A 26386-nucleotide genomic window follows, 5' to 3' on the forward strand; every position below is an offset into this window, starting at 1 on the left:
TTTAATAGTTGATTATATTAAATTATTTTTTAATTGATTATTTATTATATTTTTAATTGATATCTTCATACGTACACACACACAGGTCACATGGATTTCTATCCAAACGGCGGTAAAACGCAACCTGGTTGTGTAAAAACGGACTCGTCATATTTTAGTTATTTGAAAATTCCCAAAGACGGTTGGTATCAACAAACCGTTCCGATATTACAGCGGAATCACAGATGAAAATAACATTCGTCGATTATAATTTTCCAGTGATACAAAAAGCAATATGTAGTCACGGGCGTTCTTATCTCTATTTCACGGAATCCTTAGCATCCGCCGCTATGCTTAACTGCAGTTTCTGGGCGCATCGCTGGGATTTGACGTACGGAAGTTTTGTGCAACTAATTAACGAGCCGTGTGACAGAAATATTTGCACGGAAATGGGTATCAAAGCGGAAATGTACGATCAGCGAGGAACTTTCTTCGCAACTACTGCCAGTACTCGCCCATTTTGCTGTAAATATTAATTATATACTCGTGCTATAAATAATAACAAAAACAAAAATTTCGTCACACTGTCAATATAAGGCGTCACTTTTACAGCTAACAGCACTAATGTCATAGAAGAGGTGAAGAGACAGATGCGGTCGGATTATAGTGAAAAGACAAAGGATTAAAAAAAAATAACGTCAATCAATGCGTAGACAACTTGATGTAATAGTAAATAAATGCTTTATCAATATTATATTGCACAGTACAGTTAAATAATTGCTTTCTGTGTTTTTTGGGGTATTTACAGTTGAAAATGTTCGCATAATATAAAAGCTATACATATATATGTATATATATACAAATTTTCTCTGTTCATCTGCACCTTTTACCCTTCGTATGAACAAACAATCGTTTTCCGATGTGTTTATTATTTCAGCTTTCATTTTTATACGCATGATTATCATTTTGGCTTTTAAGAATCTAATATACATATTGAAAATAATATTTCAAGAAATACATAGGTATCTGGATACAATAAAATTGTGCGGAGTATATATACATAATAATCCGTGTAAACGCTACTAAGGAGCAAGATAGAAAATAAACGTGTCAATTTGTTTATAAAGATTCGTTTTTTCAACAGAATGTTTTTTTTCGCGAGATATTTTCCAACAATTTTATGATTGTGCTGTTCAAACATACTGTGTCTTTAATAAAAAAAATTTAATAAAAAAACATAATATATATACGCAATGAAAACAAAAATTACACAGACAGTAAGATGCAATTAAAAAATAGTGTACGTATAAGAGTCGAAGTTTCTCGCGTAACGCATTAATTAACGGATTAATTCTTTTACAGAGAATAGTATATATATAATAAATATTATATATATAATAAATGAATTATAACAGCGATACAAACACATGATACAAAATGTCGTATATATATGTATAAACAAACAGTGTCATTCTGTATAGTTAGACAACACGATTAAAATAATTATTGCTAACATGAAGATATTTCATTGACCGTTTTCGACACGTGATGGTAACTACTATTTGGTAGTAATTTTCAAACCGTGTTTATATACGCGTGATTGAACAGATTCATAGTTTATAAAAAAAAAAGATTTGTGCGCGCGAAGTAAATCCGTTAGTTATAACGTTAGTTATAACGTTATTGGCACATTGTGATATACTCTTATCTGATTCAGCGAAGCCAGATAAAGGCCTTAAAAGTAAACTTTTTTCATTCTTTTGTCAGGCATATACACACACATACACACACACACACATAAAGGCTCACGATTGGCATACTCTAGATATTACTTAACGACACGAAAGTTATTTATCAGTGAATGACTTGGACGTAAGTAGCGGGAAATATACCGGTGCGGCCTCGGCATTCGCCTATCCACCAGCCGTCCGCCTGCTTCTGATGGACGGTTATCAGATCGCCCGGATTGAGACTGAGCTCGTCGTTCAGATTCGCGGAGTACTGATAGATCGCGCGGCACTGTTCCGCGGTCTCGGTCTTGACCACTTCCGTACCGTCTATCTCGTGATTGTTGTTGTCCTCCGAGTGACTGCTGAACTCGTCGAAATCACTGAAGTCGTCCTCGTCCGGCTGATTTTCGGAATTACCATCGCCAGCGGTCCGATCGATCCAGTCGCGAGCCTCGGTGTCCTGTTCCTTCGTCAGCTGCATTTCGAGCTCGTCATCGGCGTCCTGAATCTCAAAGGATTCGTTCTTTACCCAAGAAGGAATCTATCCGTCACGGTAAGAGAATCACATTTGACATTAGTTCGTTATTGAATTACTTGACATTATAGGTCATATATTTCAATATTGATCCAATTATTACCTTAAGAACACTTTGTTGCAGACCCTGTTTGTCTCTCGAAACCAAAATGTGATCTGACAAGGGATGTTTCGCTCGCTTACTGCCTTCCACCTCCGCAAGCGTGCCGCTTATCTTGTATCTCGCCGCCTCCAAGTACAACAACATCGAGCGCATCTGGAATGATGAGATGCGAAATTATATTTCTCTTTTTTTTTTTTTTGTGTTAATTTCTTAGATTGCTGATATGTCCAAAGGAACGTACATGATGCAGCTTATCCGTCACGTTCTGCGCGCTTTCGTCCGCCGCGAATGCCGGTGTCTTGAGAAAGGCGCGGTGCAACGTTTCCAGACCTTCCCTACCCCGCCTTTCTCTCTCGAGATCCTGCCTGATCAGATGCAACACCCTGACCAACGATTGCTTCCGTCGTTCGCGATTCATCGCCAGCGTTACGTGTTCGGCATAAAAGTCGGGCAGCAACTGTTCTGCGTTCGTCACGTCGTTACTGTCCATTCGACGTACGAGATTTTTCAACACCTCGAGATCCTGCGACACGTTGCAGCTGCGCACGGGCGTCAGCAAACGATCGGCACTCTGAAAGCGTTCGTTGAAACATCTGTGTTTATTTAAATATCAATCCTAGATGTAATAATGTATATAATCAACTACTTTTCTCTCTTTCTCCGTTTTGTGATGAAACTGCGTGCAACTTTTATTATTCTCACCTGTTGCAGGCGCGGCGCAAGAGACTGCAGGTGCGTCAAGTACACGTTGGCGAAGTCCTTCAGAGCGCTAAGTCGCTCCTCCTCGAGCAGTTCCATCTGTTTCGCGCCTTTTCTCACCGTGCTCTCGAACTCCAGCCGGGCTCTCTCGGCCCTCACGCTCACCGTGTAAAACTCCGTGTCCGCCCGGCGCGAGGAATCCTCGGCCTTACGCCGTCTGGTCTCCAGCTTGCTCGCCTCCTTCTCCGTGACATGATGATGACTCGACGGCTTGTTGTTGCTCTGCTGACTCTGACTGATGGTCTGCAACCGCGCCAGATCCTGCAGCCTTTCGTTCTCGCGGGCGCACGCGAAGCTCTGCTTCTTGCTCTTCGAGGCAATTCCGCGCCACTCCTGAAGCGACTTGGACGCCTTGTCCACCGAATTCTCAACCGTCTTTCTCGAGCGACCTTGCGTTTCCGCTACGCCCACCTGTGAGCGTCAAAAAAAAAAAAAGAACGTCATACTTTCGTTCCGTCGCCGCAACATTGCGAGAGATCTTTTGTTTGACGATCAACAGTCTTGTAACGAAAACAACTCGAAGACATTTCATCGATAAGTGAACAACAGATACGCGCCGATCATAAAAAAAATCATTAACTTGCTATTTGAAAGATGATGAAAAAAAATTCCGAGATAAATTCTTATCTCAACGCTTCCTACTTTATTATTTAAAAATTAACATGTATATATATATACTTTACAATGATCTTTCTCCGGAATGTTATGCGGCTGTTGCGTAAGCGCAATCACGCGTACACACGGTGACGTTAGTCTATACTCGCTTTTGCAACGCGAACACGTATGGTAATTATTATTTCCCCGAGACTCTCGGACTTACTCTGAGCGGTTTGGCGAGTTGCTCGCTAAGCGCGATGCCCCATAGCCGGTGGGCTTCCGCGGCAGCCTCCATCTCCTCGCCGACACACCTCCAAGCCTCATTCACACCTCCGGTACCATTACCACCTATATATGTGTTACGAAACGACGCTTGTACTTACTTTATTTTAGACAAGATGATCTCTCGCTACTGAACGCCGATATCGTCAATAATTCTTCAGCGTTCGATGCAACAATAACAACGCAATAATCGCGCGAAATAATCGGAAGAAAAGTTTTACCTTGATCTTTAGCGCACGCCTTCGTTAACTTACTGCTGAGCTTGCTGAGTCCTTTCGCGTAAGTGGCTTCGAGTTCGGCTCTAAAATTCATTCATTTTTTTTGTTTTTTTTTTGTTTTACATTTTATTTGCACAGTCTGGCAACTCGCGTTTTTTTTTTTTTTTATAGGCAAGACAAGGTGACGATTTGAATACCTCTCGTGAAGAATCGAAGCCAGATCCTTGCAAAAGTCGCCTCCTTGTTTGATGTATCTTCGCACATCCTCGAAACCGCCTTGTCCGCCCTGCTTAAGATAACAAAACAAAAAAGATAAAATAAATAAATGATATTTGCAAAAATGGGGGTTTTAAATCACTTTCTCTCTAAAACAAATCGCTTGCGAACAACTCTACAATTTGATTTCGTTCACGAGAACGGCGCCGCGCGCCGTTTCTACAAAAACGTCGATTAACGTTGATTTATTCGTCTCCGCTCGGAGAAATTTTCAGATATTTTGCGAAACGCAGCAAGTACGTCGCCACGCCTGATATTATTGCAGTGTTTTTCGGAACGCCACAAAGGCGTGAAAGTTTAGTATCGCGTATCCGTGAAATTGGTAATTAGGTGTTGAGAGGAGCGGCGAACCGGTTCGTTCGACGATTATCAGTCTCGCGAGAAAGAAGAGGATTTTTGATGATGATGCGGAGAAGATCGCGCGCGAGAAGAGTCGAGAGATTATTTTATATTGCGCAACTCGCACAAAGAAAAAACAAACAAAAACACAAGCAGACCTATAAAATAGATACGAATGCACAATATAAGTGTGGACGTTGCTACGCCTTCGCGTTATACCAAATCCTTTTGTATTTTAATTCGCCTCGCCTACCTTCGATTACGCTCGTCGAATCCCGGGGAAAGGAGAAGCTTCTGCTTTCTCCGCGCGCGACTTGGTGTCCCGGAAGTCGGCGGAGTGATAAAATCGCGAAATATACACGCCACGGGGTATTATAACAATAGAAAGGCTTGTTTTGTGTCTCGTGATAAAAAAAAAAAAGTTTTCATCCCGACCTCGTCGCGGATGTGACTTTTGCGCGCGAGTTTTCTTTTCGCTCGTCGCGACGCAAAAGTTGCGACCGGTCGTTTGAAATTAAAGCTTCAATCATCTCGCGCGTATAGGGTATATCGCGCACCCCCCAAGGCAATTCGGTGAAAGTACGTACGTAAGCTTGATGAGGCCGATTGTTAATTAACTAGAACGCGTAAGTGTAATGAGAATCGCGACGTAAATCGTGAGAAAGTAACCGAATGACGAAAAAAATCGCGAGGAAGCTGCGAAGAAGGCACAGAGGAGGTAACAACACTTGTAATTGTTCTCTCGACAGTTATTTGCAGCTATTCGATGTTTGAACAAGGCTTCCTTTTGGTCGCCGCGTTTAAGCAGAAAATCACCTTTCTCGCGCTCGGAGAGCTATTGGAGCATGGCGCGTTAAACAAATTGGATTTACGTCAGCGATTCTGCGAGTTCCACCTAGTCATGGCAGCTCTTGTGAATAGCGCGAGGTTTCAAAACCTCCCGTTCGCATCGAATGAGCTACAAATAAATGATCCGATGATGACAAATCAATAAAAAGAGAGAGAGAGAGACGGAGAGACGCAGCGAGAGCGTCGAGAACTTACACGCGACACAGAAATAAGAACAGAAACATACCGATTAAAGCGTGTTTCACGTAACGAGTCAAGTTTTTTCATTCATAAAAATGGTTTCGAGCGAAAAAGATGGGTATGGGTTACGCGCGTAACGTGTTATTGCGAGCTCGACATTTGATCACGGTGGCGTATATATGTATACACGACAGGTAATCGCGTTACGTAATATATCGGAATGCAGCGAGGCAACGATATTACATTTCCGTCATCTGCATACTCTCACGATTATGGCACGTATAAAATAGTTACGTAAGAGCGCGACTTAAAAAAAGTCGCGCCCGTCGAAGTCGATAGAATAAAGTTTTAAGATTTCCGTTGCTGCAACACGCGGCGGCTAAACGACGGGTGTTGCGCAACACAACACTCGCGATCGATCGACGAAGACGCGCGTGTGCATCCTTCGATACGACCGACACACGGCTTTGCGTACACAAGAGGCGCGATAGCGAAAACCACAAACGCTCCCCCTTTCCCTCCCTCTCCCCCCTGTAATATCCATCAATTCTAAGACTTAAATGTTTGCTAGTCGAGTGTAATTCACTCAACCCCCGGTGTTCGTCTAGGAGAGAAACCTACCTACGAAACAAAACATGTATAAATCTCTCGGGTGTCGATGAAAAAAAAACGCGCGAAAACAAAATCCGATTCTCGACCTCGATTTCCGCAAAACAAAAATATACGTTGCTGCCTCTGAGATGAACAACGCGTTATGCTGGATATTTATATAACTATTAGATATAAAGAAAAAAAAAAAAGATCAAATAACTGACACAGTAGATCGATCGATATGCGGTAGAAGATCTTAGCGGACATGGTCCATTTGTAACGTGAGTGCATAGCGACAGGGACAACTTTCTATTCAGACTCGGTCTAAATTTTACCGAAAGTGGACTCGCCGCGGTCTGCTTCCCGATATCTTACACGAACGTTAACGCAATCGCGTTATCGGAAACGTATACGTGATCTCTATCATATTATATTATATTGCATGTATATTTTACTTATATACTCGAACGGTAGCCGCGCTAACACACCGGTAGAGCTGGTTAAAAATTGGAAGAATAACTAAATCAGTTTTTCATCATGCGTGTCGCGCATAAATTTTCCATTGTGACAAAAAAAAACACCGATTTGCGTAACGCGCGCGATATTAATATACACATGATAAAGCAGCGTGTTTAATTTAAAAGAGATATTAATGTTTCATACGACGTTTCTATTATTGAGACACGGCGAAAGTTGCGCCGATCGGCGCTTGATCAGCACAAATTTACTGAAATGTCACAGAAATAAGTCGACGTATTTTATTTATTAGAGTCACAGTCGAGTTCTCAACTATTTTTAACGTCGATTTTATCATCGTCTCCGAGATACACGTCGTGTAATCCAAAAACTCTCTTCCGTCTCGAGATACGCGCGACGTCACACACGTGAAACTACTAATTAAATGTTTAATCAATAACCGCTCTTTGACAGAAGAGACTTAATTTCTTGTTAATTATCTTTAACTCGTTTGCGCTAACGGTATTGATAATGTATACTCGCGGAATGTAATAGACGTCCGTAAGTAAATTATTAATTCTTTGCCTGCAGACATGGGTCTCCTAGACCCACTTAAAAATGGCGCATCAACGTTTCTAGTAAAAATTAATGTTTTTTAAACGATTAGTCTTCGAAACTACTAGAGATTTTTTCAATTTGTTTTTTTTTTTTATCGACGCAGAATCGTTCAAACTTTTGATTAAAAAAAAAAACAAAATTGAAAAAATATTGATTTTTTGCGGAAATATTTGATTTTAAAGTCGCGCGAGTCTCAGTCCGTTTTACTCGTAAGTCATTTTCAAGGTCCGCAGGCAAAGGGTTAATTTCTGCTATTTTTTTTCTTCCTCCCTCTCTCTCTCTCTCTCTGTTTTCTCTCTGTATCTTTCTATCTATTTATCTCTATTTCTCTTCTTGTAAGAATATCTAGCTCGTTTAAATGACAAATTGCGTTAAGGAAACTGCGATCTTGCCTCTTTATTCAGACACGACTGTTAAACGAGTGCAAATAAGCGCGATGTCATAAAATATGATTATACGCATTCATAAATAACGACCGACGCATGAAGCAAGTCAGACATAATAGCAATTCGGCCGCTCGGCTCTCTTAAAGGTTAATCGATACATCTATTACTGTACATCGGTGACGATAAACGGGGCGTGCACTTCGCAACAGGTGGTTTATTTTCATTCGCTTCGGTGCAAAACTGAGCAGGTGTGCTCAGTCAGTGGCCAGTCACTTAATCGATGATTGTCCGAACCTACATTTCGCAGAGTGTGAAAATATAAAAGCTAACTACCATTCTCGAAAATGTGTCAGTTTGCAACACGGTATGTATTATATACTTCTTTTTTTTTTTCGTTTAGTTTTTTTTTTCGTAATCTACGGCAGTGAACTCTGTGTATGTGGGTATTACTCAATTGCGATCAAGTTATCTCAGGCCAATTAGAACGCGAGCACGTTGTTGCGGCGACTGCGGAATTCACTGCAGATTCACGCGCAGCACAAATGTGCGCGAACGACCGTGAAATTTGTTGCAACGTGAAATAGCGACGAGCGGCACTGTTTTTTTTTATACGTGCGCCAAGACTCTCACAAACCCTCTCACACACCGTCGGAATAGTTAACGAATGTCTTCGCTATATTCCTTTCCCTTTTCCTACCGACAATACTTCCGCCGCATTCAATCTCGCGGAGAAATCGCGCGCGGAGATCACAACCGAACAAACGTCCGTCTGTTGTGCGCCGTTAATGCGAACGTTTTTACACGTACGACACTTTCCGACTTGTTTAACTTCGCATATGTTAGCTAAAGCGGCTGAATGGAGAACGTTATCCTTCGCTCTTTTGTCTCTTTTAAGTCTCATTTGCACGCGAAGTTCATTCATTCGATTTTCTTCGGTATGTCTGAAAAACACCACAATGAATCAATACCAAACGTATGAGCAAAAAAAAACAAAACATATATTTCGCGTAAACTGTGAGGGATGTGAGAATCAGTTTGCGTACGTGTTATTTTCTACATATAGAAACTTGAAAAGATTTTTAAATTAAATTACAAAAAATCATAAATTAAAACCAGATCTTCAGAAAAGTTGAGTTTTATATAAAATGTAAAATAAAATATTTAATAATTTAACGATACACCGAAAAAATTATATTCTCGTAAGTAGAAGATTTTATACTTAAAAAATCTTCTTAAAGATTTTAGATGATATTCTTCTGAAATTAAGAATATATTCTTTATTTAAGAATATATTCTTTATTTAAGAATATATTTTTTTTGATAGTGAGATATATATGTTTTTCTATAGAGGCTTTTTTTATATTCTAATCAGTATATATTCTTATCAATATTACTATTTAGAGGATTTTGCTCTTAAAATAAGAAACTCTTCTTGGCGCCTATTTTAGTATAAAATATACTTAAAGTAAGTGGGATATCCTCAAAACAAGAATACAATTTTTTCGGTGTAATCAAGTAATACGATTTATATAATATCCTAACGTGTGTTTAATATGTTTCTGTATTTAATCATTTTTTCCCACATTTGATAATTTGTGGTAAAAAAATACACCAACAAAAAACAAGATCTGTGACCTACTCTCTTCGAAACGTCAGAAAAAAGTCATGCACGTATATACACGTGCACGCTGTAATTTGTCTATTCTCTCGACCACGGAACCGACAATTCCGCTTTCCGTCCTTGACGAATTAGACGTCACGTAGCTGACATATCGCGTAAAAGTTTGTGCGGAGAAACTCCGATGACCCCTATGCCACTCTATCAGAGGGATCTGCGGTCGAATGCAACTGCAAGTCAAGGTGGCAATCTTTTCCCCCCGTTCCTCACGGCCACACGCGCGTCTCTAAACATATTTTAAACACATGTACACGCGATTGGCGTGAACACGCTGAAACACACAAACACAGAGAAAGAGAGAGAAGACACGGGGTAAAGCGCGCGCGCACGCATGTATGTACGTACGTACATACACGAAACAAAGTCGGCTACTATTTTCACCGGCGCAACTTTCCCACACTTTCCATGCTTTGCTTTTGCGATGCTTCGAGGCACGATCGAATCACGCGATCGCGCTAAACGCCATTTCTCCTCAGCGGTCGATAAATCTTCCGATAGACAACGACCCGCATGTATAATTTCGATTCAGAGAAAGCAAATACGATGTAACTGAAAGATATTGCGATAGTGTGTGTGCGCGGGGTTTCAAACAGCAGGTGCTGTCTCATGTTTGTAAATTGTTTCACGGATCATCAATTAAGATAGAGATTAGCAGACGAGACGCGAGATCAGTACTTCACATTTTTTTTTTCTTTTTTTTTTTGGCTTCATCCGAAAGCGTTTTGCGTAAGTTGGAAAAAGAGTCACATATCTACTACAAATATAGAATTTTATTTGTATTCGGGGAAAAGAAACGTGACGTGAGTCACCGATAATCGCGTTATTTTCAAAGCGCGCGAGGAAGATTGCGATTTTCTTCAACACGCGTGATATATCGCTCAATATTGAAGTAACGCGTATGAGTCATGTTTTCTCGAACGCGAGTAAATTGCGAAAAAATTTTTTTCGACTTGTGAGACTCGCGCGAAAAAAAAATTTTAATTTACGTTTTCTTATTTATTGATTTCAATTGCGATTTCTCGCACGTCTAGTGAGAGCGAGAATCTCTGACCTTTGATGATTTGACTCGATTGAAATTTCATTTGGTCTGAGAACTCGTAACTCACACAATCGACAGTTGAATGCGCGCGTGTGACGTCGAGTATATTTCCCTTTCGTCGTTCAGACGAACGCGCGGTCGTGTCTGAAGTGTCCTTACACGTGCCGCGATGATATTAACCCAAATAAGACTGAGCAAAAATTGCGAACCTTCGTAACCTTGTTCATTATGTTCATTACGAGCGAGACGTTAAACTCCCACTGCACTCTGAAACTGTGTCGTAGTGCGTTTCGTAGCAAGGACGGGATCGCGCGACAACAAATAGAGTACATATTTAAGTAGATCGTCTTTGAGTGAAATATTGTGCGGCGAAAATTTTTTTTCAACTTTTTAAATTTTTTTTTTTCTATAGTTTTTAATTTGCGCGCAGTTCGGATTGAAGATTCGTCTCAAGTATCTCGCGCGCTCTCAGAATCCGAAACTTTGTACAGCTTCAATCAACAACAATATTCCACTGTCCGCACCTCTTTGTCTCGTTTTTTTTTTTTTTTTTTTTACTTTTAAGCTCCCGTACGTTTCGAGTGTTTGCGTGCGTTCTCGCGCAAGTGCGCGCGACAACTGCACAAACACGTAGTTCGAGCGCAACAGCGAGAAAGAGAGAAGTTAAACCGAGACTCTTGAGAGAAGAGTACCTCGTCGGTCTCGTTGGTCTGCAGCAGATGAGTCGAGGCCATTAACCCTCTGATTGACCCGAGCATTCTCCTCTTAATCAGGCCACCTTTCCCGCCGTGGTTCCTCGACGTCTCAGCATCGGCGCTACCGTTCCCCGTTATCGTCGCCGCTTGCGGCTTTGTCGTCTCCACGTCGTTTTCCACGTTCGAGCACAGCTTGTCCATACTGAACGACACCGGCGGCTGCAATCGCGTTCTCTTGTTCTCCAGGATGTCGTCCGAACTGACGGTCTTTCTTCTCAAGTTGCCGCGCGTCAACGTTCTCGAGCTGTTCGCCGACGCCGGCCTGTCCGCGTCCGAGACGTTCGCCTCCTCGGACACCGACGACAGACCGAATTCCTCAACCCGGGTGATCGAGCCGGACGTTTGGACGCGTGCCTGCGTCAGGTCGTAGAAACCGCGCTGCTTGCTTTTCGACGTTCGCGTGGAAGCCGCTTCGTCGCTTCGTCCCTTACAATGCGAAAGATTTTTTTTTTTTTTATAAAAAACGAAATCGAATGGCAGATACTCGAAAGAATTAACTGCCTTGTCTCTTCGTTGCTCTCATTCCGAGACGTGCGTACGTTCGAGATATCGAGTATATAATTTAGTTGGTAATCTTGATATTATGTGCAAACTTGCATTGTGTGTGTGTGTGTGTTATGTAGCTTAAAATTCGTTACGTCGGCATTTGTCAATCGTAGGATTCTCGAACAAAATCGTAATGTATGTACGAAGACCTAACCGAAGGGTGAAAGCAGAGTAAGCCCGTAATCTGCAAGGTCTATTTCAAACGCTGTGTCACATCTCGGCTTGTTGCAAATTATACACAAACTTACTTCTCCGTTCTAAATCCTTCGTACATACGCACCGCGATGCCGTAAGAGCTAGTTAGAGTTACATCAAATTTCTATTTCACGCGATTGAATTTCAAATTTCGTCAGTTAACGTAAGAAGATCGCGCTCGTGTAAAATTATTTGCTTCTAATGTAAATTCGAATAAAAGTTTTTTTTCGATCAACTTTGCGCGTCAATTACGTCGCTATTTATACTCGTTTTCGTTTTATCTTGATATTTTTTCACACACACACACAATGTTGTTTTTATTGACGTTAAAATTAATTAAAAGACGTAATTTTTCGTTTTCTTTCCGAATATTTTGTCGCTACCTCGGAACTGAGCGCGCCGACCGCTTGCAGCTTCGCGTGTCGGTTCACCACCTCGCCGATCTTGGTCCTTTCCTCACGCAGCCAATTGCGCATCCTACCCCAAGCCTTGCCCAGCCGCTGCTTCTGCAGCTTCAGGCGTTTGCTTCGGTTCGACTCGCCGCTCACCGACAACGCCGTCTCTTCGTGAGGAGGACACTCCGGATCCGAATACGATCCGGACATCGACGCTATGCCGGCGTCGTAACCGTCGCTGTCCGACGCGCCGTAACTCCTTCTGCCGGACTTGAGCGATCTGGTGGAACGTTTGAGCTGATCGAATTTGCTTCTCCTGTTGGACGAGGCATGAGTCGCGATTGTTTCCTTGCGATTTTGCTCGACGTTGTTCGGCGCGTCTTCTTCTCGCGATTTCTTGAGAGACAACGTGCTCTTCGGCACGTCGTAAAGATCCGACGATTCGACCATGTCTGTTTCCCGATGATCTCTGGATTGTTCCAAGGAAATTCGATTGTTCTCCGTTGAAATCGCGGAACTCCTCGGGAAGTCGTACAGGTGATGATGATTTTCCGCGGATTCGCCCTGATCGCTGGTGTCGACCTCCAGAACAACGATCTCCTCCTCGTCGGAATTCTCCGCGTCGTCGTGGCAATTCTTCGCGTCGTCGGCGCGCAGAAAACTAAAACTTATCGTCGGCACGCCGTCGGCGTCCGTCTTCACGGTCGCGGTGGCGTTCAGTTCCACCGTTGTGCTGTGCCGTTGCTTTTCGTTCCGATTCATTCTCGCGTGAAACTCCTCGGGAGTTTCGTTCGAGACGGCCTTTACGTCACTCTGATACACCGGAGAGACACCGACGGATTTCGCCGCGTCGGAAGACTTTGTTTGACTTTTGTCGGACAGTTGACTCGCGTAAACTTTCGTTTTACGTTCCTTCGCTTCGTTATTCGCCACGACGTCGGTCTCCTCGTGAAATTCGCGACAGTGCACGATTATCGGCGCCGGCACGTCGTACCACGTCGTCTTCGCGACGCTCGTCGTCGCAACATTGGCCGAACTCCTCGCGGGCGATTTCAAGGCTGTCAAAACGTTCCTCACCTCATTCATCTCTCCGCGATATGTGCCAGATGTGAAAGATAAATGTCTTTCTCTCTTGCGCGCACAGATATCGGAAGTCAATGCTTCGGGAGATTACTCCTCCGAGTTTTTCGTTCTTTCTTTCTTTCTCTCTCTCTCTCTTCCTATCCTCTAACGAGATCCCGTTGCGAGGAACGCTATTAAGTCGCGATCGAATCGCGGCGAGCAACGGTGAAACGAGACGTGTTTCGAAAACATGTGTTGTTATTATCGCGCGCAATAAGAGCGTCGCGTCGGGAATATATATCGATATATTTTTCACTCCTCGCGTCGAGCAAAGTTCTTTTCATTTTCGATAAATTAACGTTAAAAAAAAAAAAAAAAACGTCTCGAAATAATCGGCGGTGTGTGATGATTAATTTTCGTTTCCGCGTTTCTTTTCTTCAATCGTCCGCTCTGAAACTGCGAGAAACGCCGAGGATACTTCCGACACTTGTTTCCGCGATCGTCAGATGGACAGAACTTCGTAATCTCATTGCAGCAGGCTTGTCGTCGCCTCGTCGTGCGACGTCGTCCGACACAGCGAATCGCGCAGTAATAAAGAAGAACCTGAACGATCACGCGGCAGAGACATCATATTGGCAATGACAGTCGATTCCGTCGAGAACTTTTGCGCGGATCCAATTTGTCGTCGAGGCCGATGGCGCGCGACGCCCGCGCGCGCGAGAGAGAGAGAAAGATATGAGGAGAGAATGACGCGTTTCCTCACGCTTCACCTGCGCTTCATTGCCAGTCATCGGTTAACGCGCACTGTGTGACGGCTTGCAACTCACGTGGAAGCGCGCAACGGCGTCGCGACAGGATGGAATTTGAAAAACGGTGTCGCTCGGCTCAACTGTGATTACAAATACGCGCGCGCGGCCGTAACACGTACGGCGGCGTTGTTAACGGTCAACATTTTATTCGAGGCACCGCGGCGTTGACCACAAAATACATCGACGACGGGATGAACGACGACAGATGGATGAAGATCGAGGATGCGGATATGATGAGAAGCGCTCTATCGCCGAGTCGAACGTCGGTCGGCTATTACGTAATTATCGCGTTATACGAATCGAGAATCGCGTCAGAGAAGGACGAGGTCGCGTTTGTTAATTTCGTTTCGTAATTTGTTTAATTTTATTCCATTTTGTTTTTCTTTTTGTCTTTCTTCTTTTTTCCTCTTGTCGTTATTTTCTCTCCTTTTCTCTTCGCTCTCTTTTCTTCGGTTTTTCGTGTTTCACGCTCTCGTTGCGCGTCACGTGCGAAGCGCGCAGCCGACGTCACGTCGCGCACTGGATAGCGCCGGCTATATAATGACGAGCCTTCGATGATTGGTCAGTTTCGTATTGTGCGAGCGCAAAAAGCGGTCACCACACGAAGACAGGTGACAGGAGCGTCCAATTCACGATGAAGCCTAACAGCTTCGCGCGCACATCCGACGAGAAAAACAAAAATTGCACTCTCGTGACGTTTTTTTTTTTCTCCCCTGAAGAGGAAGAATGTGTGTTTCTTTAAAAACACTGACGCGAGTTTAAAAAAATGGAGATTCCGGTAATGCGCGTATATGTCGATTGATTTTGATGCGCGCGAGTTTTACGCGATCGATTTTTAATCGAAACGGATATTTTTCGCGAGATTCGTGTCGGAACGACGCTTCGACGACAAACTAGTGCCGGTGCTGCTGGCCTAGAAGCAACCGCATTATACAACCGCGAACAATTACGTCCATATTGTACACCGCGTGCACTCACACTGCCGCAACCGTGCGTTTCGCGACCGAAGAATCGTCGATTCACAATCGTAAATTATCCGAGATCGCGTCTTTTATTTCTCCCCTCTCTTCGCATTACAGGTATCGAGCGCGCGAGAGCTATTATTATTATTATTCTTCCTCTTCCCAACATACACAAAGCTAGCCGTCCGAGAATAAAACTAACATCGCCGCGGAATTCAAGATTCCGTTTCCGTTTTTTTTTTTAACGCGTCGATCGCGCAAACCCTCCTCGTGATCTCGTTTCCGACTCTGTCACGTAGCCGCACTGAATCAAAACATCATCGTCTTGGCGCTTAACAAAACGCGCGCGCGCGCGCGTCGCTCGTACTACGCGCGCGCAAAATGCAACATACGAGCACGAGCGCTGCACCGAACTCACTGACGGATCACGGACCGCTATCGCGTGCTTTGCGAGAACGAGTGCGGAAACGCACCAGAGTCCACATACACACGGAGGGGAGAGAGAGAGAGAGAAAGAGAAAGAGAGAGAGAAAGAGAACTGAACTGGCAATGTGCGTAACGCGAATGGTAAGCGAGCAATGGATAGTTTTCAGGCGACTGAACGTGTTTCTAGGCAGGGGATATTTCGCGGTGTTTTCTATTCTTTGGAGATTTATATTTAGCCCGGGTTGCCGCACTTAGGCACACCCATCTCTCGTTCCCGCTCGTCCGTTTGGCGCACGCGAGCAACGCGCGCGTTCTGTGTTTATCCCAATGCTCAGCAATGCAGAATTTTATTGAAGATAAATATAAACTTAAGTAAGTTTAATTGATTAAATTTTTTTGTAAAAAGAATAAAGGAATGTTTATTGATTCCTATCAGGGTTAACAATATTTCTTTTTACACTCTTCTTCCACATCTCCCACAACAGACTTATTTTTTTTTTTATTTTTGTTTTTTTTTGTATCTTTTGCAAATTATTTATTAATTTGATTTTTTTTTACTGACACGTGCGTGGCAATACCAGCGTTCGGTTCGCATTACATTCTCTTCGTTTTACACTGTCGATCTTATCTTTGGAGCCATCAGTTACAATCACTCGCTTCAGTGACTTAGAGAGATAAAAAGATGTCGAAGTGTATTGTAAATATATAGTAACAAAAATTCAAGATAAAGAAAAATGTTTCAAAAATTCTTTTCGAGTGAGAAGAGGAGGAAGTTGGACAAAGTCCAGCTAGTAAAGGTTCTTATTCTTTTTACTCATACAAAATAAAACAAAATGCGCTTATCGCGCGCACACATGCACAATGTAAAACAGTCAGAATATAAATAATGAAGCATTGCGAAGCGTGTTTTATGCTAACCGAGCCAATCGTCCACCGAGCGTGTACATCGTTATCAGCAATCGTCAGAAACAGCTACGTTGCTGCGTCGAAGGAGCGAAAGTAACGATACAAGAGATACAAAAATCCAAAAGTTACATCTGACAGGACACATTTCGATAGTCGCACATGTGTGTCAAACAGGAAATATAACTGGAAAGAAAATCATTCGAAAAGTATGTGTAAAAAACACTCAAATAGATAACGAAACGCGTGAAAGATGTCGAGAAAGTGGTGTTACAGGAAATTATTTACAAACTAAATTATTTACACACGTGAAATTGATAGTGCGATTAAGTTTTCCTGATTAAAAGTCCCTCTCGTTAAAAATGCTACACGTTGTGACGTTGCGCGAAAACGTTTTTGTTAACGACTCCTGTATTTAGTTTTTCCTCTTGTTAGACATGTGAAAAAAAAAAATCAAATCGCGAATGCGATTCGCAACGCTTTCGCTTCGTGTTTTGCGTCGCTTTAATTACGAGACCGTCTCGCGAAGAGATAACGTTATATGTGCGTCAACAATGTGTCACCTGTTATCACTTGTACGACATATGCATTCCTATAGAGTGCTGCTGCTGCGTGCTATATTTTATGCTTGTTTTTTATATAAAATTATTGTTGAACGCGCGTGCGGCGGGAAAGAATTCTTTCCGGAAGGAACGCGCATCGCGGAGCACAAGATGGTCACATCCTCCGTCGCGAACGTTATACTGCTCGGTTCGGCAAAATTTTCACCGGGAGGTGATATTTTTCGCGAAATTCGCGAAAGCGCTTACACCCAGGCCGCAAAAGAACAGATGCAATTCAACTTGACGTTAAATCTGTCTGAAAGATTGCCATAACGGAGATCTCGTAATGACAAACACGCCTTCTACAAACGAGTGAAGGTAAACACGCGCGCTGCATTAAATCTCACGTTAATTTCTGTAATTTGTCGAACGGCGCTTTGACGCGACCGAAACTGTGTCATTCCCGCTAACTGTAGATTTAACGCTAATCCGAGATAATTCCGCACAGGGTGAGAGAGTAAGAGAGAGAGAGAGAGAGAGAGAGAGAGAGAGAGAGAGAGAGAGAGAGAGAGAGAGAGAGAAGAAGAGGATGGTACAAGAATAAAACTTGCGGGCGAAAATTCATTTAAATCATCCTACTGAACTCCTTCTTCCAATAATTTTATGGACTACTTTCTCGCGAAAACTCGCCTAAAGTATTACGCGTCCGTGACAATACAGCGATATCTCTCGACCGAGAAATTATTCAATAAATTAACACGCCCGATCGATGCGAATTGTGCAGTATCAATGTCAAGTTATTGAATAATTTATCGTTTTATCTATTATTACCTGTTGTATTTATACGCGCGTTATATACACGTATTGCGGTATTGTTCGCAGTGTTCGCGCCTCGCTCGTTGCGTTGCTCCCATTTTACTCTATTTTCTTTCATTTATTTTATTACTCGTATCCTACTTATGTATGGCACGCAACGAGGTTATTATTATTATTATTATTATTATTATTATTATTATACAATAAGTTCGCAATTTTTCAAATAAAGATACATCTCGCAGAGGTGATTTCGAAATCATTTGCATTTTGAATACGTTCTTTCCCGTTCGCGCGAGAACATCCCATTTCCACTTCGCGCGACAGATGGTGACGCGTTTCCAGCGGCGTAGCGGATTTTAAACACGTGTTGCGCACATATCCGGTATATTGAGACTCGGAGAAGCCGAATAAAAGTTGCACGCGCGCGCGTTTATAATAACAGCGCGCGTCGTCTTGTTCGCGCCGCGTTTTTCCGCCGGGCGCATATTGTAACGCGCGCGCGCGCGCGCGCACGCGTATTACGAACGTGCGCGTATTAGCACACACATGTACACTTGGTTACTCACGTGGGAGTTCTGCGGGGACTTGGGACGCGGTGCCTTGGAACGGATCCAACCGGGGAGCCAGTGACGTGAGACCGGAAACATTCTATCGTCGTCGCGTCGATGTAACGCGTTGTCCATACACGGCGCGTTATCGTCGGCATACACGGACGAACAATTGTTCGCAGAAGTAGGACGTAGAGAAAAGATCGAGAAAAGACAACGAGAACGCGGATCGTTCGATTTTTGATCGTCACATCACACACGCGTTCTTCAACAGGGTGCAATATGCGTCGGATGTTATTTCGTCAAGCGAAATTGTGAGAATAGATACGCGCGATTTTGTACAATAACACCCGATCGACAATTCTCGACGCGACCGAGTTTGATTGATACGGAGCGACACATCGCGAATCGCCGAATTCGGAACTTACGGCTCGACTGTTGTTTCCAGTATAAGTACACGAGCGCGAGCTACGAGAGAGAGAGATAAAAACATTAACTGGCGATAAAAGGCGCGACGTGTCCGATCCGCGCGAAATATCGCGTTTGTCGCTTATCGCGTCGATCGACGCGTTATCCGACAACGCGACATATTTTTCAAAAAGATCCGCCGTCGCGCGGAGAGCATCTCTTTAAAGAGGTTTGGAACTGTTCACTCAAGAAGCGAAAGGGAAATGAGATATGGTATCTGCTTTATCTAACTTTAAAACGGTTTTAATTTTCACTTTGTTATTGTATATCTATATTCCTATTTGCCTTGAACGTGAACTAAAAACACGAACAACTGATTGCCTAACTGATTGCGCTGTTGCCACATTTTCTTCGTGACTAAAAAATCATCAAGTTTAGTATTTTTTAATAATTATTTTCTTTTTCATTTGCGAGAAAAGATTCTTTTATTTTTATTACAATTTCTAAGTCCTTAATCTAGAAATTTTTTCAGACAGTCGTGTCAGTTTTATCCTACTTGTTTTCTGATAAAATATGAGAACCCCATAAGAACTTATGTTAAAAATCTGAAATTATCGAGTTTTCAACAAAGATTTTCTCGGAATTGTTCATAGAAATAAATATTGAAAAAAGTTTTGTAAAAGTTGATTTTACGACCAAGAACGAGATCTTCAAGTTTCAAAACCTCTTGATCTCAATTTTTAAACATGTCCCAAATTCTCTTTAACATACAAAGCGTTCGTTAACAACGCGATGTTGCTCGTATTGTAAAACTTTCACCGTTCCAGCAGTTTTTTTCTTGCTGTAATTGTGTAAAAGTTAAACGCTCAAAGCGTACACTTCTCCTTGAAAGAAGAATCCTTTCATTTTTGTGAACCATAAAACCGGCCGATGGATGAATATAACAGTTGAAAATTGATGCGTGTAAAATTGATGCGCGGCCGCCGTCGTTTCTCTCGTGGCGTCTAGTCTAGTTTCGCGCGCGCGCGTCCAACATTCGATGGGAAGAGAGATAAAAAAAAACAAAAAAGAAGCCAAACATTATATCCTTGAATAATTGCGCGCCGTAAACCTTACGTTCTGCGGAATATTGCACGAGTAGATTAGGTATCTACTACACACACACACACGTGCAAAAACGCAGGCGAGAAAAATTAACGTATGCTCTGTGTTATGTTATACTTTCCGTTACTCTCTTCGGTGTGTGAAGTATTGTTTCTCGCGCAGAATACGCGCTCCATCACTTACATGCGTCAGATATCTCGACTCGTATTCGATTTTTTGCTTAAAAAATACTTGGCGAAAGGCAAATAACTTTGAACACGTCGAGAGCAAAGTTCTCGGTTACAAAGAAGCCGCGCAATAAGCGTGGCATCGGAGGTTTAGCAATAAATTTTAGTTTTAGCAATAAATTTCAACGCGAAAGCAATGCTCAGATGAGTTGAGAAAAATTGAGAAGTAAAGAAATATTTAATATGGGGTTAAAAAAAAAAACGTAACGCGCAAGTAATACTTTTTGCAGCATTTTCCTCTTCCTTTCTCTGAGAGAAGTTGTTTTTTTTTTTTTTTTTTTTTTTTTTTTTTTTTTTTTTTTTTCATTTTGAAACAAATATTTGAAAGGGAAGCACATAGTGGCTTCAATTAATCGTCTTATCGCTACAGATAGCATTAAAAAGTTTTCGTCGTTCGAGCGACATATCTCGCCACGGAATTCTTTCGGCGGCCGCGCGAGATACAAAGATCGTATACATATACACGTCAGAAATCATTATGCGCTCGATGTGTCAACGAGTCCTCGACTGATAGTCAATTCACGCGACTCAGATATCGAAAGACGTTCAAGGACGAGTCGGGAATAACACTCGTTCTTGAATAAGTCCGAGTATCGCGTGTGTTAATAAATTAAAGTATTTTAATTTAGATAATTCTTCAAGTAGCCTTAATTGATATTTCGCGTGTTACACGTTTGCTTTATCTTCGTTTTTTTTTAAATAGAATCTATTATCCTCAGCATGTGGAGAACAGATCCGTGAGATGAGTATGAGAAAAGTAACCGATAAACTCTCGGTCTTTGTGCCATTTGGCGTGACGTCCGTCGTCGCACCCCCCGTTCACATATTATTCCCGAAGAATCCATATTGGATTTTAGAGAAACCTAACAGAGACAGAGATGGAGACAGAGAGAGAAAAAGAGAAAGGGAGAGAGAGAGAGAGGGAGAGAGAGAGCAATTTTTGGCAAAGAAAACTGTCGACTTTGTTATGCGGGTCAATTCCTTCGTGCGAGCGGTAGACGTTTTTTTATCGCGAGTAATCGATACGGCGGTATCGTGTAGCGGTACCGCGTCGCCACCGGCGCTTAGCGGAAGCGAGCCGTCCACCGGAACCGGTGTTTCTTTCACGATCCGCTCGAGCCATGACAAAAAGGACACGTTCTAAGTGTACATACGGCTCTCGAATGTGTGCTATTAACTCACAGGAAGAATCCGGCTCTTATATATCAACATGGATACCCGACCTATCATTACGCAGGGTGTTATGTATATATTTTTTTTTTTCGTATACTCGGTTATAAAATAATTTTGCATACTTGGTTATAAGATTGAGGAGTAATATACACACACCGAGCACATTTCCGTACTTGTGTCTCTGAAACGAATTGAAGAAATCCTCACAGAGAGTAACGCGTAATCGAAGCTGTACAGGGATTTTGCAATATACGGTGGTTCCAGATGCCGGCGGGAAAAACGACCGGCGACCTTTAGCGAAGCGCGTTGCGCCTTGCTAGAAAAAAAAAAAATCATATATCGATCGCGTTCACTTGATTCGATGCCCTCGGCATAACGTACCGGTCTGCCCGGTCTACCGGTCGAACAATTTTCCTCGCGTTTTCTCACACTTCGCACACACCGCGGCGGTTGCGCGCATCGCGCAGGGCTACGTATCGTGTGCCCGTCTACATTTGAATAAAGCAGAGCAAAAAAATTCACAAATAAAATGCGTTCCGCACAAAAAATTAAGCACTATAAAATATATATGAATAAACATACGGCAGTAAATATATGAATATACATAAAGCAATATTTAAATACACATATACGTGTATATATAGAAATAAATAAATACACACTATACCTACGTACACAGAATTTGCTATTATTTTAAATACGTCGCAGCCGACAAAACGACTTACAATCGTCTCTAAATGCATTTCGCGCGTTTGCATCACGGAAGAGAGAAAGGTACGTTCGTTATCATCAGATGGCATACACGAGATAAGCGATACGCGAACTGTTAGAAATGTGAGTCAATTAAGAGAAATACAATGGGAAAAAAAGCATCGTGTCAGTCAAACATTGACATGTGAATCACTTTTTTGCGTGGTGTATTATTATTACATTATTTCTTATGTATCGAAAAGCAGGAAGAGTAAATAAACACATGATGTTTTTACTCGGAGATAATTCAAAACGGAAAAGCAAAAATATTACCGACACAAGTTTTTTTTTCTCTAGAGTGTACTTACGTACATACCGGCTTTGATGTTGTGTAATTTCATAATATCAAATTCCAATGTTAGATAATATCGTGATTTAAGATCACGTTTCAATGTCAATCACACTTCAATGAGCTCGAAATTTGACACACGTTTGGTTCGCGAGTTATCGCGATAAAAAAAAAAAAAAAAACCAAAAAAAAAACAAGAACCAGTTCAAATCTTAGAAAAGAAACATTCTGTAAAGAAGCGCGTGCGTTCTGTGCATTTCATAATCATATTTTTTATATTCGTATTTATATTTCGTATCGAGTCGTGTCTCACAACGTGCACAACGCTCTAACAAATTTACCGTTTTGCCGCAGCGCAATTGAAACGCTCGCCATTGCGCGCGCGCGAGTTTGCGCACGCTACATATGTGGCAATTAACGCTGACGGTTAACTGTATCATCGATGTGTGACTCAAATTGCCGCGTTTTTTTTTTCTTTTTTTTTTTTTTATCAATCGCAGTCTTTTTATAATCGAATATCATCAGTTTTGATAAACAAGAGAGAAAAGTGTCTTACGAAATTGCGTCCAGGTGAGTGACACGCGCAGAAGATTGTAACGAGCGCGAATCACATACAAAAAATCCAACTATATTTATCTAACTGTACAGCTTATAAAATATGTCACACACCGTTCACTTCTGAGACGCTTGTTTGGTTTCTTTCTCGGTACACACGCACCTAATTAAATCGTCGCTAAAAGAAAAACTTGGACTCGCGAAACAATTCGAAACTTTTTTATTTCACTTTATACTTTGCTGAAATTTTTTTTTTTTTTTTGTACAAAAACCGCGATCGAGATAAAAGCAAAAATTGGATAAAAATATATTGACGCGTGTTATAAGTCGCGTGTTTATTCGCAATCTATTAATTGGATTTCTCGTGTGTGTCGGTCGATATCTTCTTCTTAAGTGCACTATCGCGCTCGCGTCAGTCGCAAGGAACGACGACGTAATGACTTGCACGTAAAGTTCAACGTTTTGCTTTCGTGGCAGTTTTATTTGATTACATAATTGTTGAATAAGTCTCTCTCTCTCTCCCGGGTGATGGGGAAACGGGCGGAGACGAGAAAGGCTCTGAGAAAACGCGAATAATTCTGTGTATTATTGCGCATAGATATATATATATACAAACGATTCACAGCGGTGTTTTTTAAGTCTGACACGAGCGAGCGACGAAATGAGTGTTCGAAATTATATTAACAAAATATATTAGCCAGGCCACAGATTCGTGCGAAAACGAATGATGATTTGAAAAAAAATGTCTGAATTAATTAACAGTCGCGCGTAGATCGTGCTTCCTGGTAATAACCAGGTTCGTACGCGGCATCAGACCAATCAGATTGCGAACGCGGGGAGAACCCCTCGGGGGTGAAAGTCTTACGTCAGAAACGTACGTCTTATTATGCGCCGGACGCGCGACCCACGCAGCAGAACCGATTCTGCTCCCACGGAAAGTCCGAGAATGTGCCCCCTTCAATTGAGAGAGAAAGAGAAAGAGTAAGAGAGAAGGAAAGAAAAAGAGAAAGAACAATTCCTCCAGTGACGGTGCGGATGCACCTGCGAGATCGTGGAACGCGAAAGCGTCTCGAGAATTCTTCAATACAGAAAGTAACGACAAATATATCGCTACGATCAATTTAGCAGTTTTATTACCGTATCACGACGACGTGTCATGACGATTTTTGTAGCTCACAATGCGAAATATTATTTACAGACGATAATAACGCGAGAGAGCCGATATAGATAATTTTTATCAATTTCTAATAATACCACCGTACCACCTTCTTCCTCCCCGTTTTGACACGAGGGAATATATATTCGGAGGAACGTTTTGTCGATTTATTACAACGGTCTCACCGGTAATTAAAAAAGAAACCTTGGAATTTCCTTGAAACACGAAACGAGAGAGGCGAGCGAAAGTAAACCAATCTCATTCCAAGTGTTTCGTCAATCTTAATAAGAAACGAAGAGAAAAAAAAACTGTTTTTAAATGAAACGAAAGCGAGAATGATACAGTGTGTGAGGCATTCGATTCTCTCGCGAGCATGCATCGAAAGATGCATTAAACGAGATATGAGATTTTTTCGACCTTGTAACACATCGCCTTTTGTGTGTGTGTGTGTTCTTTCACGGTGCCGAGAATCGTTTTTGTTTTGTTTTGTGAACTTCTGTTGTCGATTTTGCAAGACCGAGAGAAAGATAATGACCGCTCGATCGAGATTGTATTTTTTTTTTTTACCTTCCATTAGAGGCAGAAAAGAGAGAAGCGGCGCGCGCTCGCGGTGCACAGAACAAGAAAAAAAAAACAAAGATATGCAACTCGCCGATAAGATACGCCATCCCTAAATGAGACCGCGTTTCAATTTCGACATTTTGCTTAACAAAATTATCGTTCGCGACGCGTTTATCGCTAGAAGGAAATACATTAAATGCATAAGGTTCTATTATTATTGCATTATCGAACGTACACCATTATTGCATTTTGCGCCACGTTCTCGGAAAATGATATCGCGATTGAAAAATGTACTTATTACGCAACGTTGACTCGCCACACACACACACACACATACAATTGCTGATCGCGCGACGCAATATATGTATATACAAATCTGTTAGTCACCTGCGGATAATAATTGATCGACCGTGGCGCGGTCATCTGATCGTTGCGTACTTCTATTATTACAAAAAAAAAAAAAAAAAAAAAAAAAAGAAAACTAAATCTCTTCCGTGTGCCGGCAATTATAATTATTATTGGCGAATCCGATGCTCTTCGTGTGTTCGCGCACGATTTTGTCGGATTGATGCGGACAAAGAGTGAAAGCACGTTATTAAAGGTACCGCTTTTACCGCAGCCGAGTTTCCCGATCCACAGAAGCGCAACTGACGCGCACGGTGACGCATTCTTCCGGTCTGACCGATAGATTATTTCATGCGATAATATATAAATTTCATACACGGGAGATATTACGACGCGATTTCCATCGCGGCGACAATTTTTTCGCGCGATCGGAAAGATAACGAAAGCGAACCGCGATATCTCAAAATCTTTGATAACGCGTATCGGACGACGGATATATTTTCTTCGATATAAATTTTAAGAGATAATGCGAAACCGGCCACACAGTACCCGGTAGTCCTTTGCTTTCGTCTCTCAATTGTTTTCGACGCAGCAAATGAAACACGTTTGCGAGCGAATCGAACTGAACTCGCGCGCGTCCCGCGGCTTGTATATATATATATATATATACTGTAACGTTAATTGAGAGTAGTTGTGTTACGGTGATAACAGTCATCAACTTCTTCAGTTGTGGAAACCGTCCGTCGACACGACCCGAGGAAAGCGAGGAATATCGCGCGCGCCGTTCTCTCCACCGTTCACCGGCGCTAACGTTATGTTATTTCACCTCTCTCGCGCGCGCCCGTTTATCTTGTCTCTTCCTCGCAAAAGCTTTCTTCCTAGCAGCGGCAGCAAGCAACAACAACAGTACGTTAACCCTCACGTAGTTTCTCACGGATCTCGTAACAGAGAAATCCGATATCCACGACTCTGTTGTAAATTAATAGCAAAGACTACACTATTGGCGAGATAATTAACATTCGGACTCGGATCCAACACATGCACGTGACACGGGCGTTCTGATTGCGCGCCGCACATGTGTTGGATTTTATTACGCGAATGTCTCCTGAAATCAATCTTTGCGCGAGGGTGCGAAACTGGTGAGTTGTTGTTGGAAAGCGGAGAAAAACGAGTGTGTGTGTGCGCACACACACATTCTCGTGCAACATATTACTACATTATACCATATTACTACGCGCACACAC

General features: G+C 42.2%; 2 protein-coding genes across 3 annotated transcripts in view; one reads left to right on the plus strand and one right to left on the minus strand.

The window, feature by feature from the left end:
• Positions 1 to 733, plus strand: part of LOC109855371 (pancreatic triacylglycerol lipase-like) — a 2366-nt gene extending 1633 nt beyond the window's left edge. The window contains exons 4-6 of the mRNA XM_020429572.1: positions 86 to 181; positions 259 to 504; positions 592 to 733. Of these exons, the coding sequence (XP_020285161.1) occupies positions 86 to 181; positions 259 to 504; positions 592 to 665 (416 nt within the window). The 3' untranslated portion in view covers positions 666 to 733. The remainder of the gene's footprint in view (positions 1 to 85; positions 182 to 258; positions 505 to 591) is intronic.
• Positions 704 to 14785, minus strand: LOC109855369. 2 transcript variants are annotated; one of them, XM_020429568.1, is made up of 9 exons: positions 12495 to 14785; positions 11308 to 11796; positions 4401 to 4489; positions 4207 to 4286; positions 3927 to 4051; positions 3050 to 3517; positions 2589 to 2918; positions 2348 to 2500; positions 704 to 2250 (listed from the first exon to the last, which is right to left on the minus strand). In XM_020429568.1, the coding sequence occupies exons 1-9, from the start codon at positions 13590 to 13592 to the stop codon at positions 1834 to 1836; spliced, it is 3249 nt and encodes a 1082-aa protein (XP_020285157.1). In that variant the 5' UTR covers positions 13593 to 14785; the 3' UTR covers positions 704 to 1833. The 2 variants fall into 2 exon arrangements, with proteins under 2 accessions (XP_020285157.1, XP_020285156.1); XM_020429567.1 differs by having other exon boundaries at positions 4401 to 4492.
• Between the last annotated feature and the right edge of the window lie 11601 nt (positions 14786 to 26386).

Source organism: Pseudomyrmex gracilis, unplaced genomic scaffold, assembly GCF_002006095.1.
Source record: "Pseudomyrmex gracilis isolate BER0280 unplaced genomic scaffold, ASM200609v1 scaffold_87, whole genome shotgun sequence".
NCBI lineage: Eukaryota > Metazoa > Arthropoda > Insecta > Hymenoptera > Formicidae > Pseudomyrmex > Pseudomyrmex gracilis.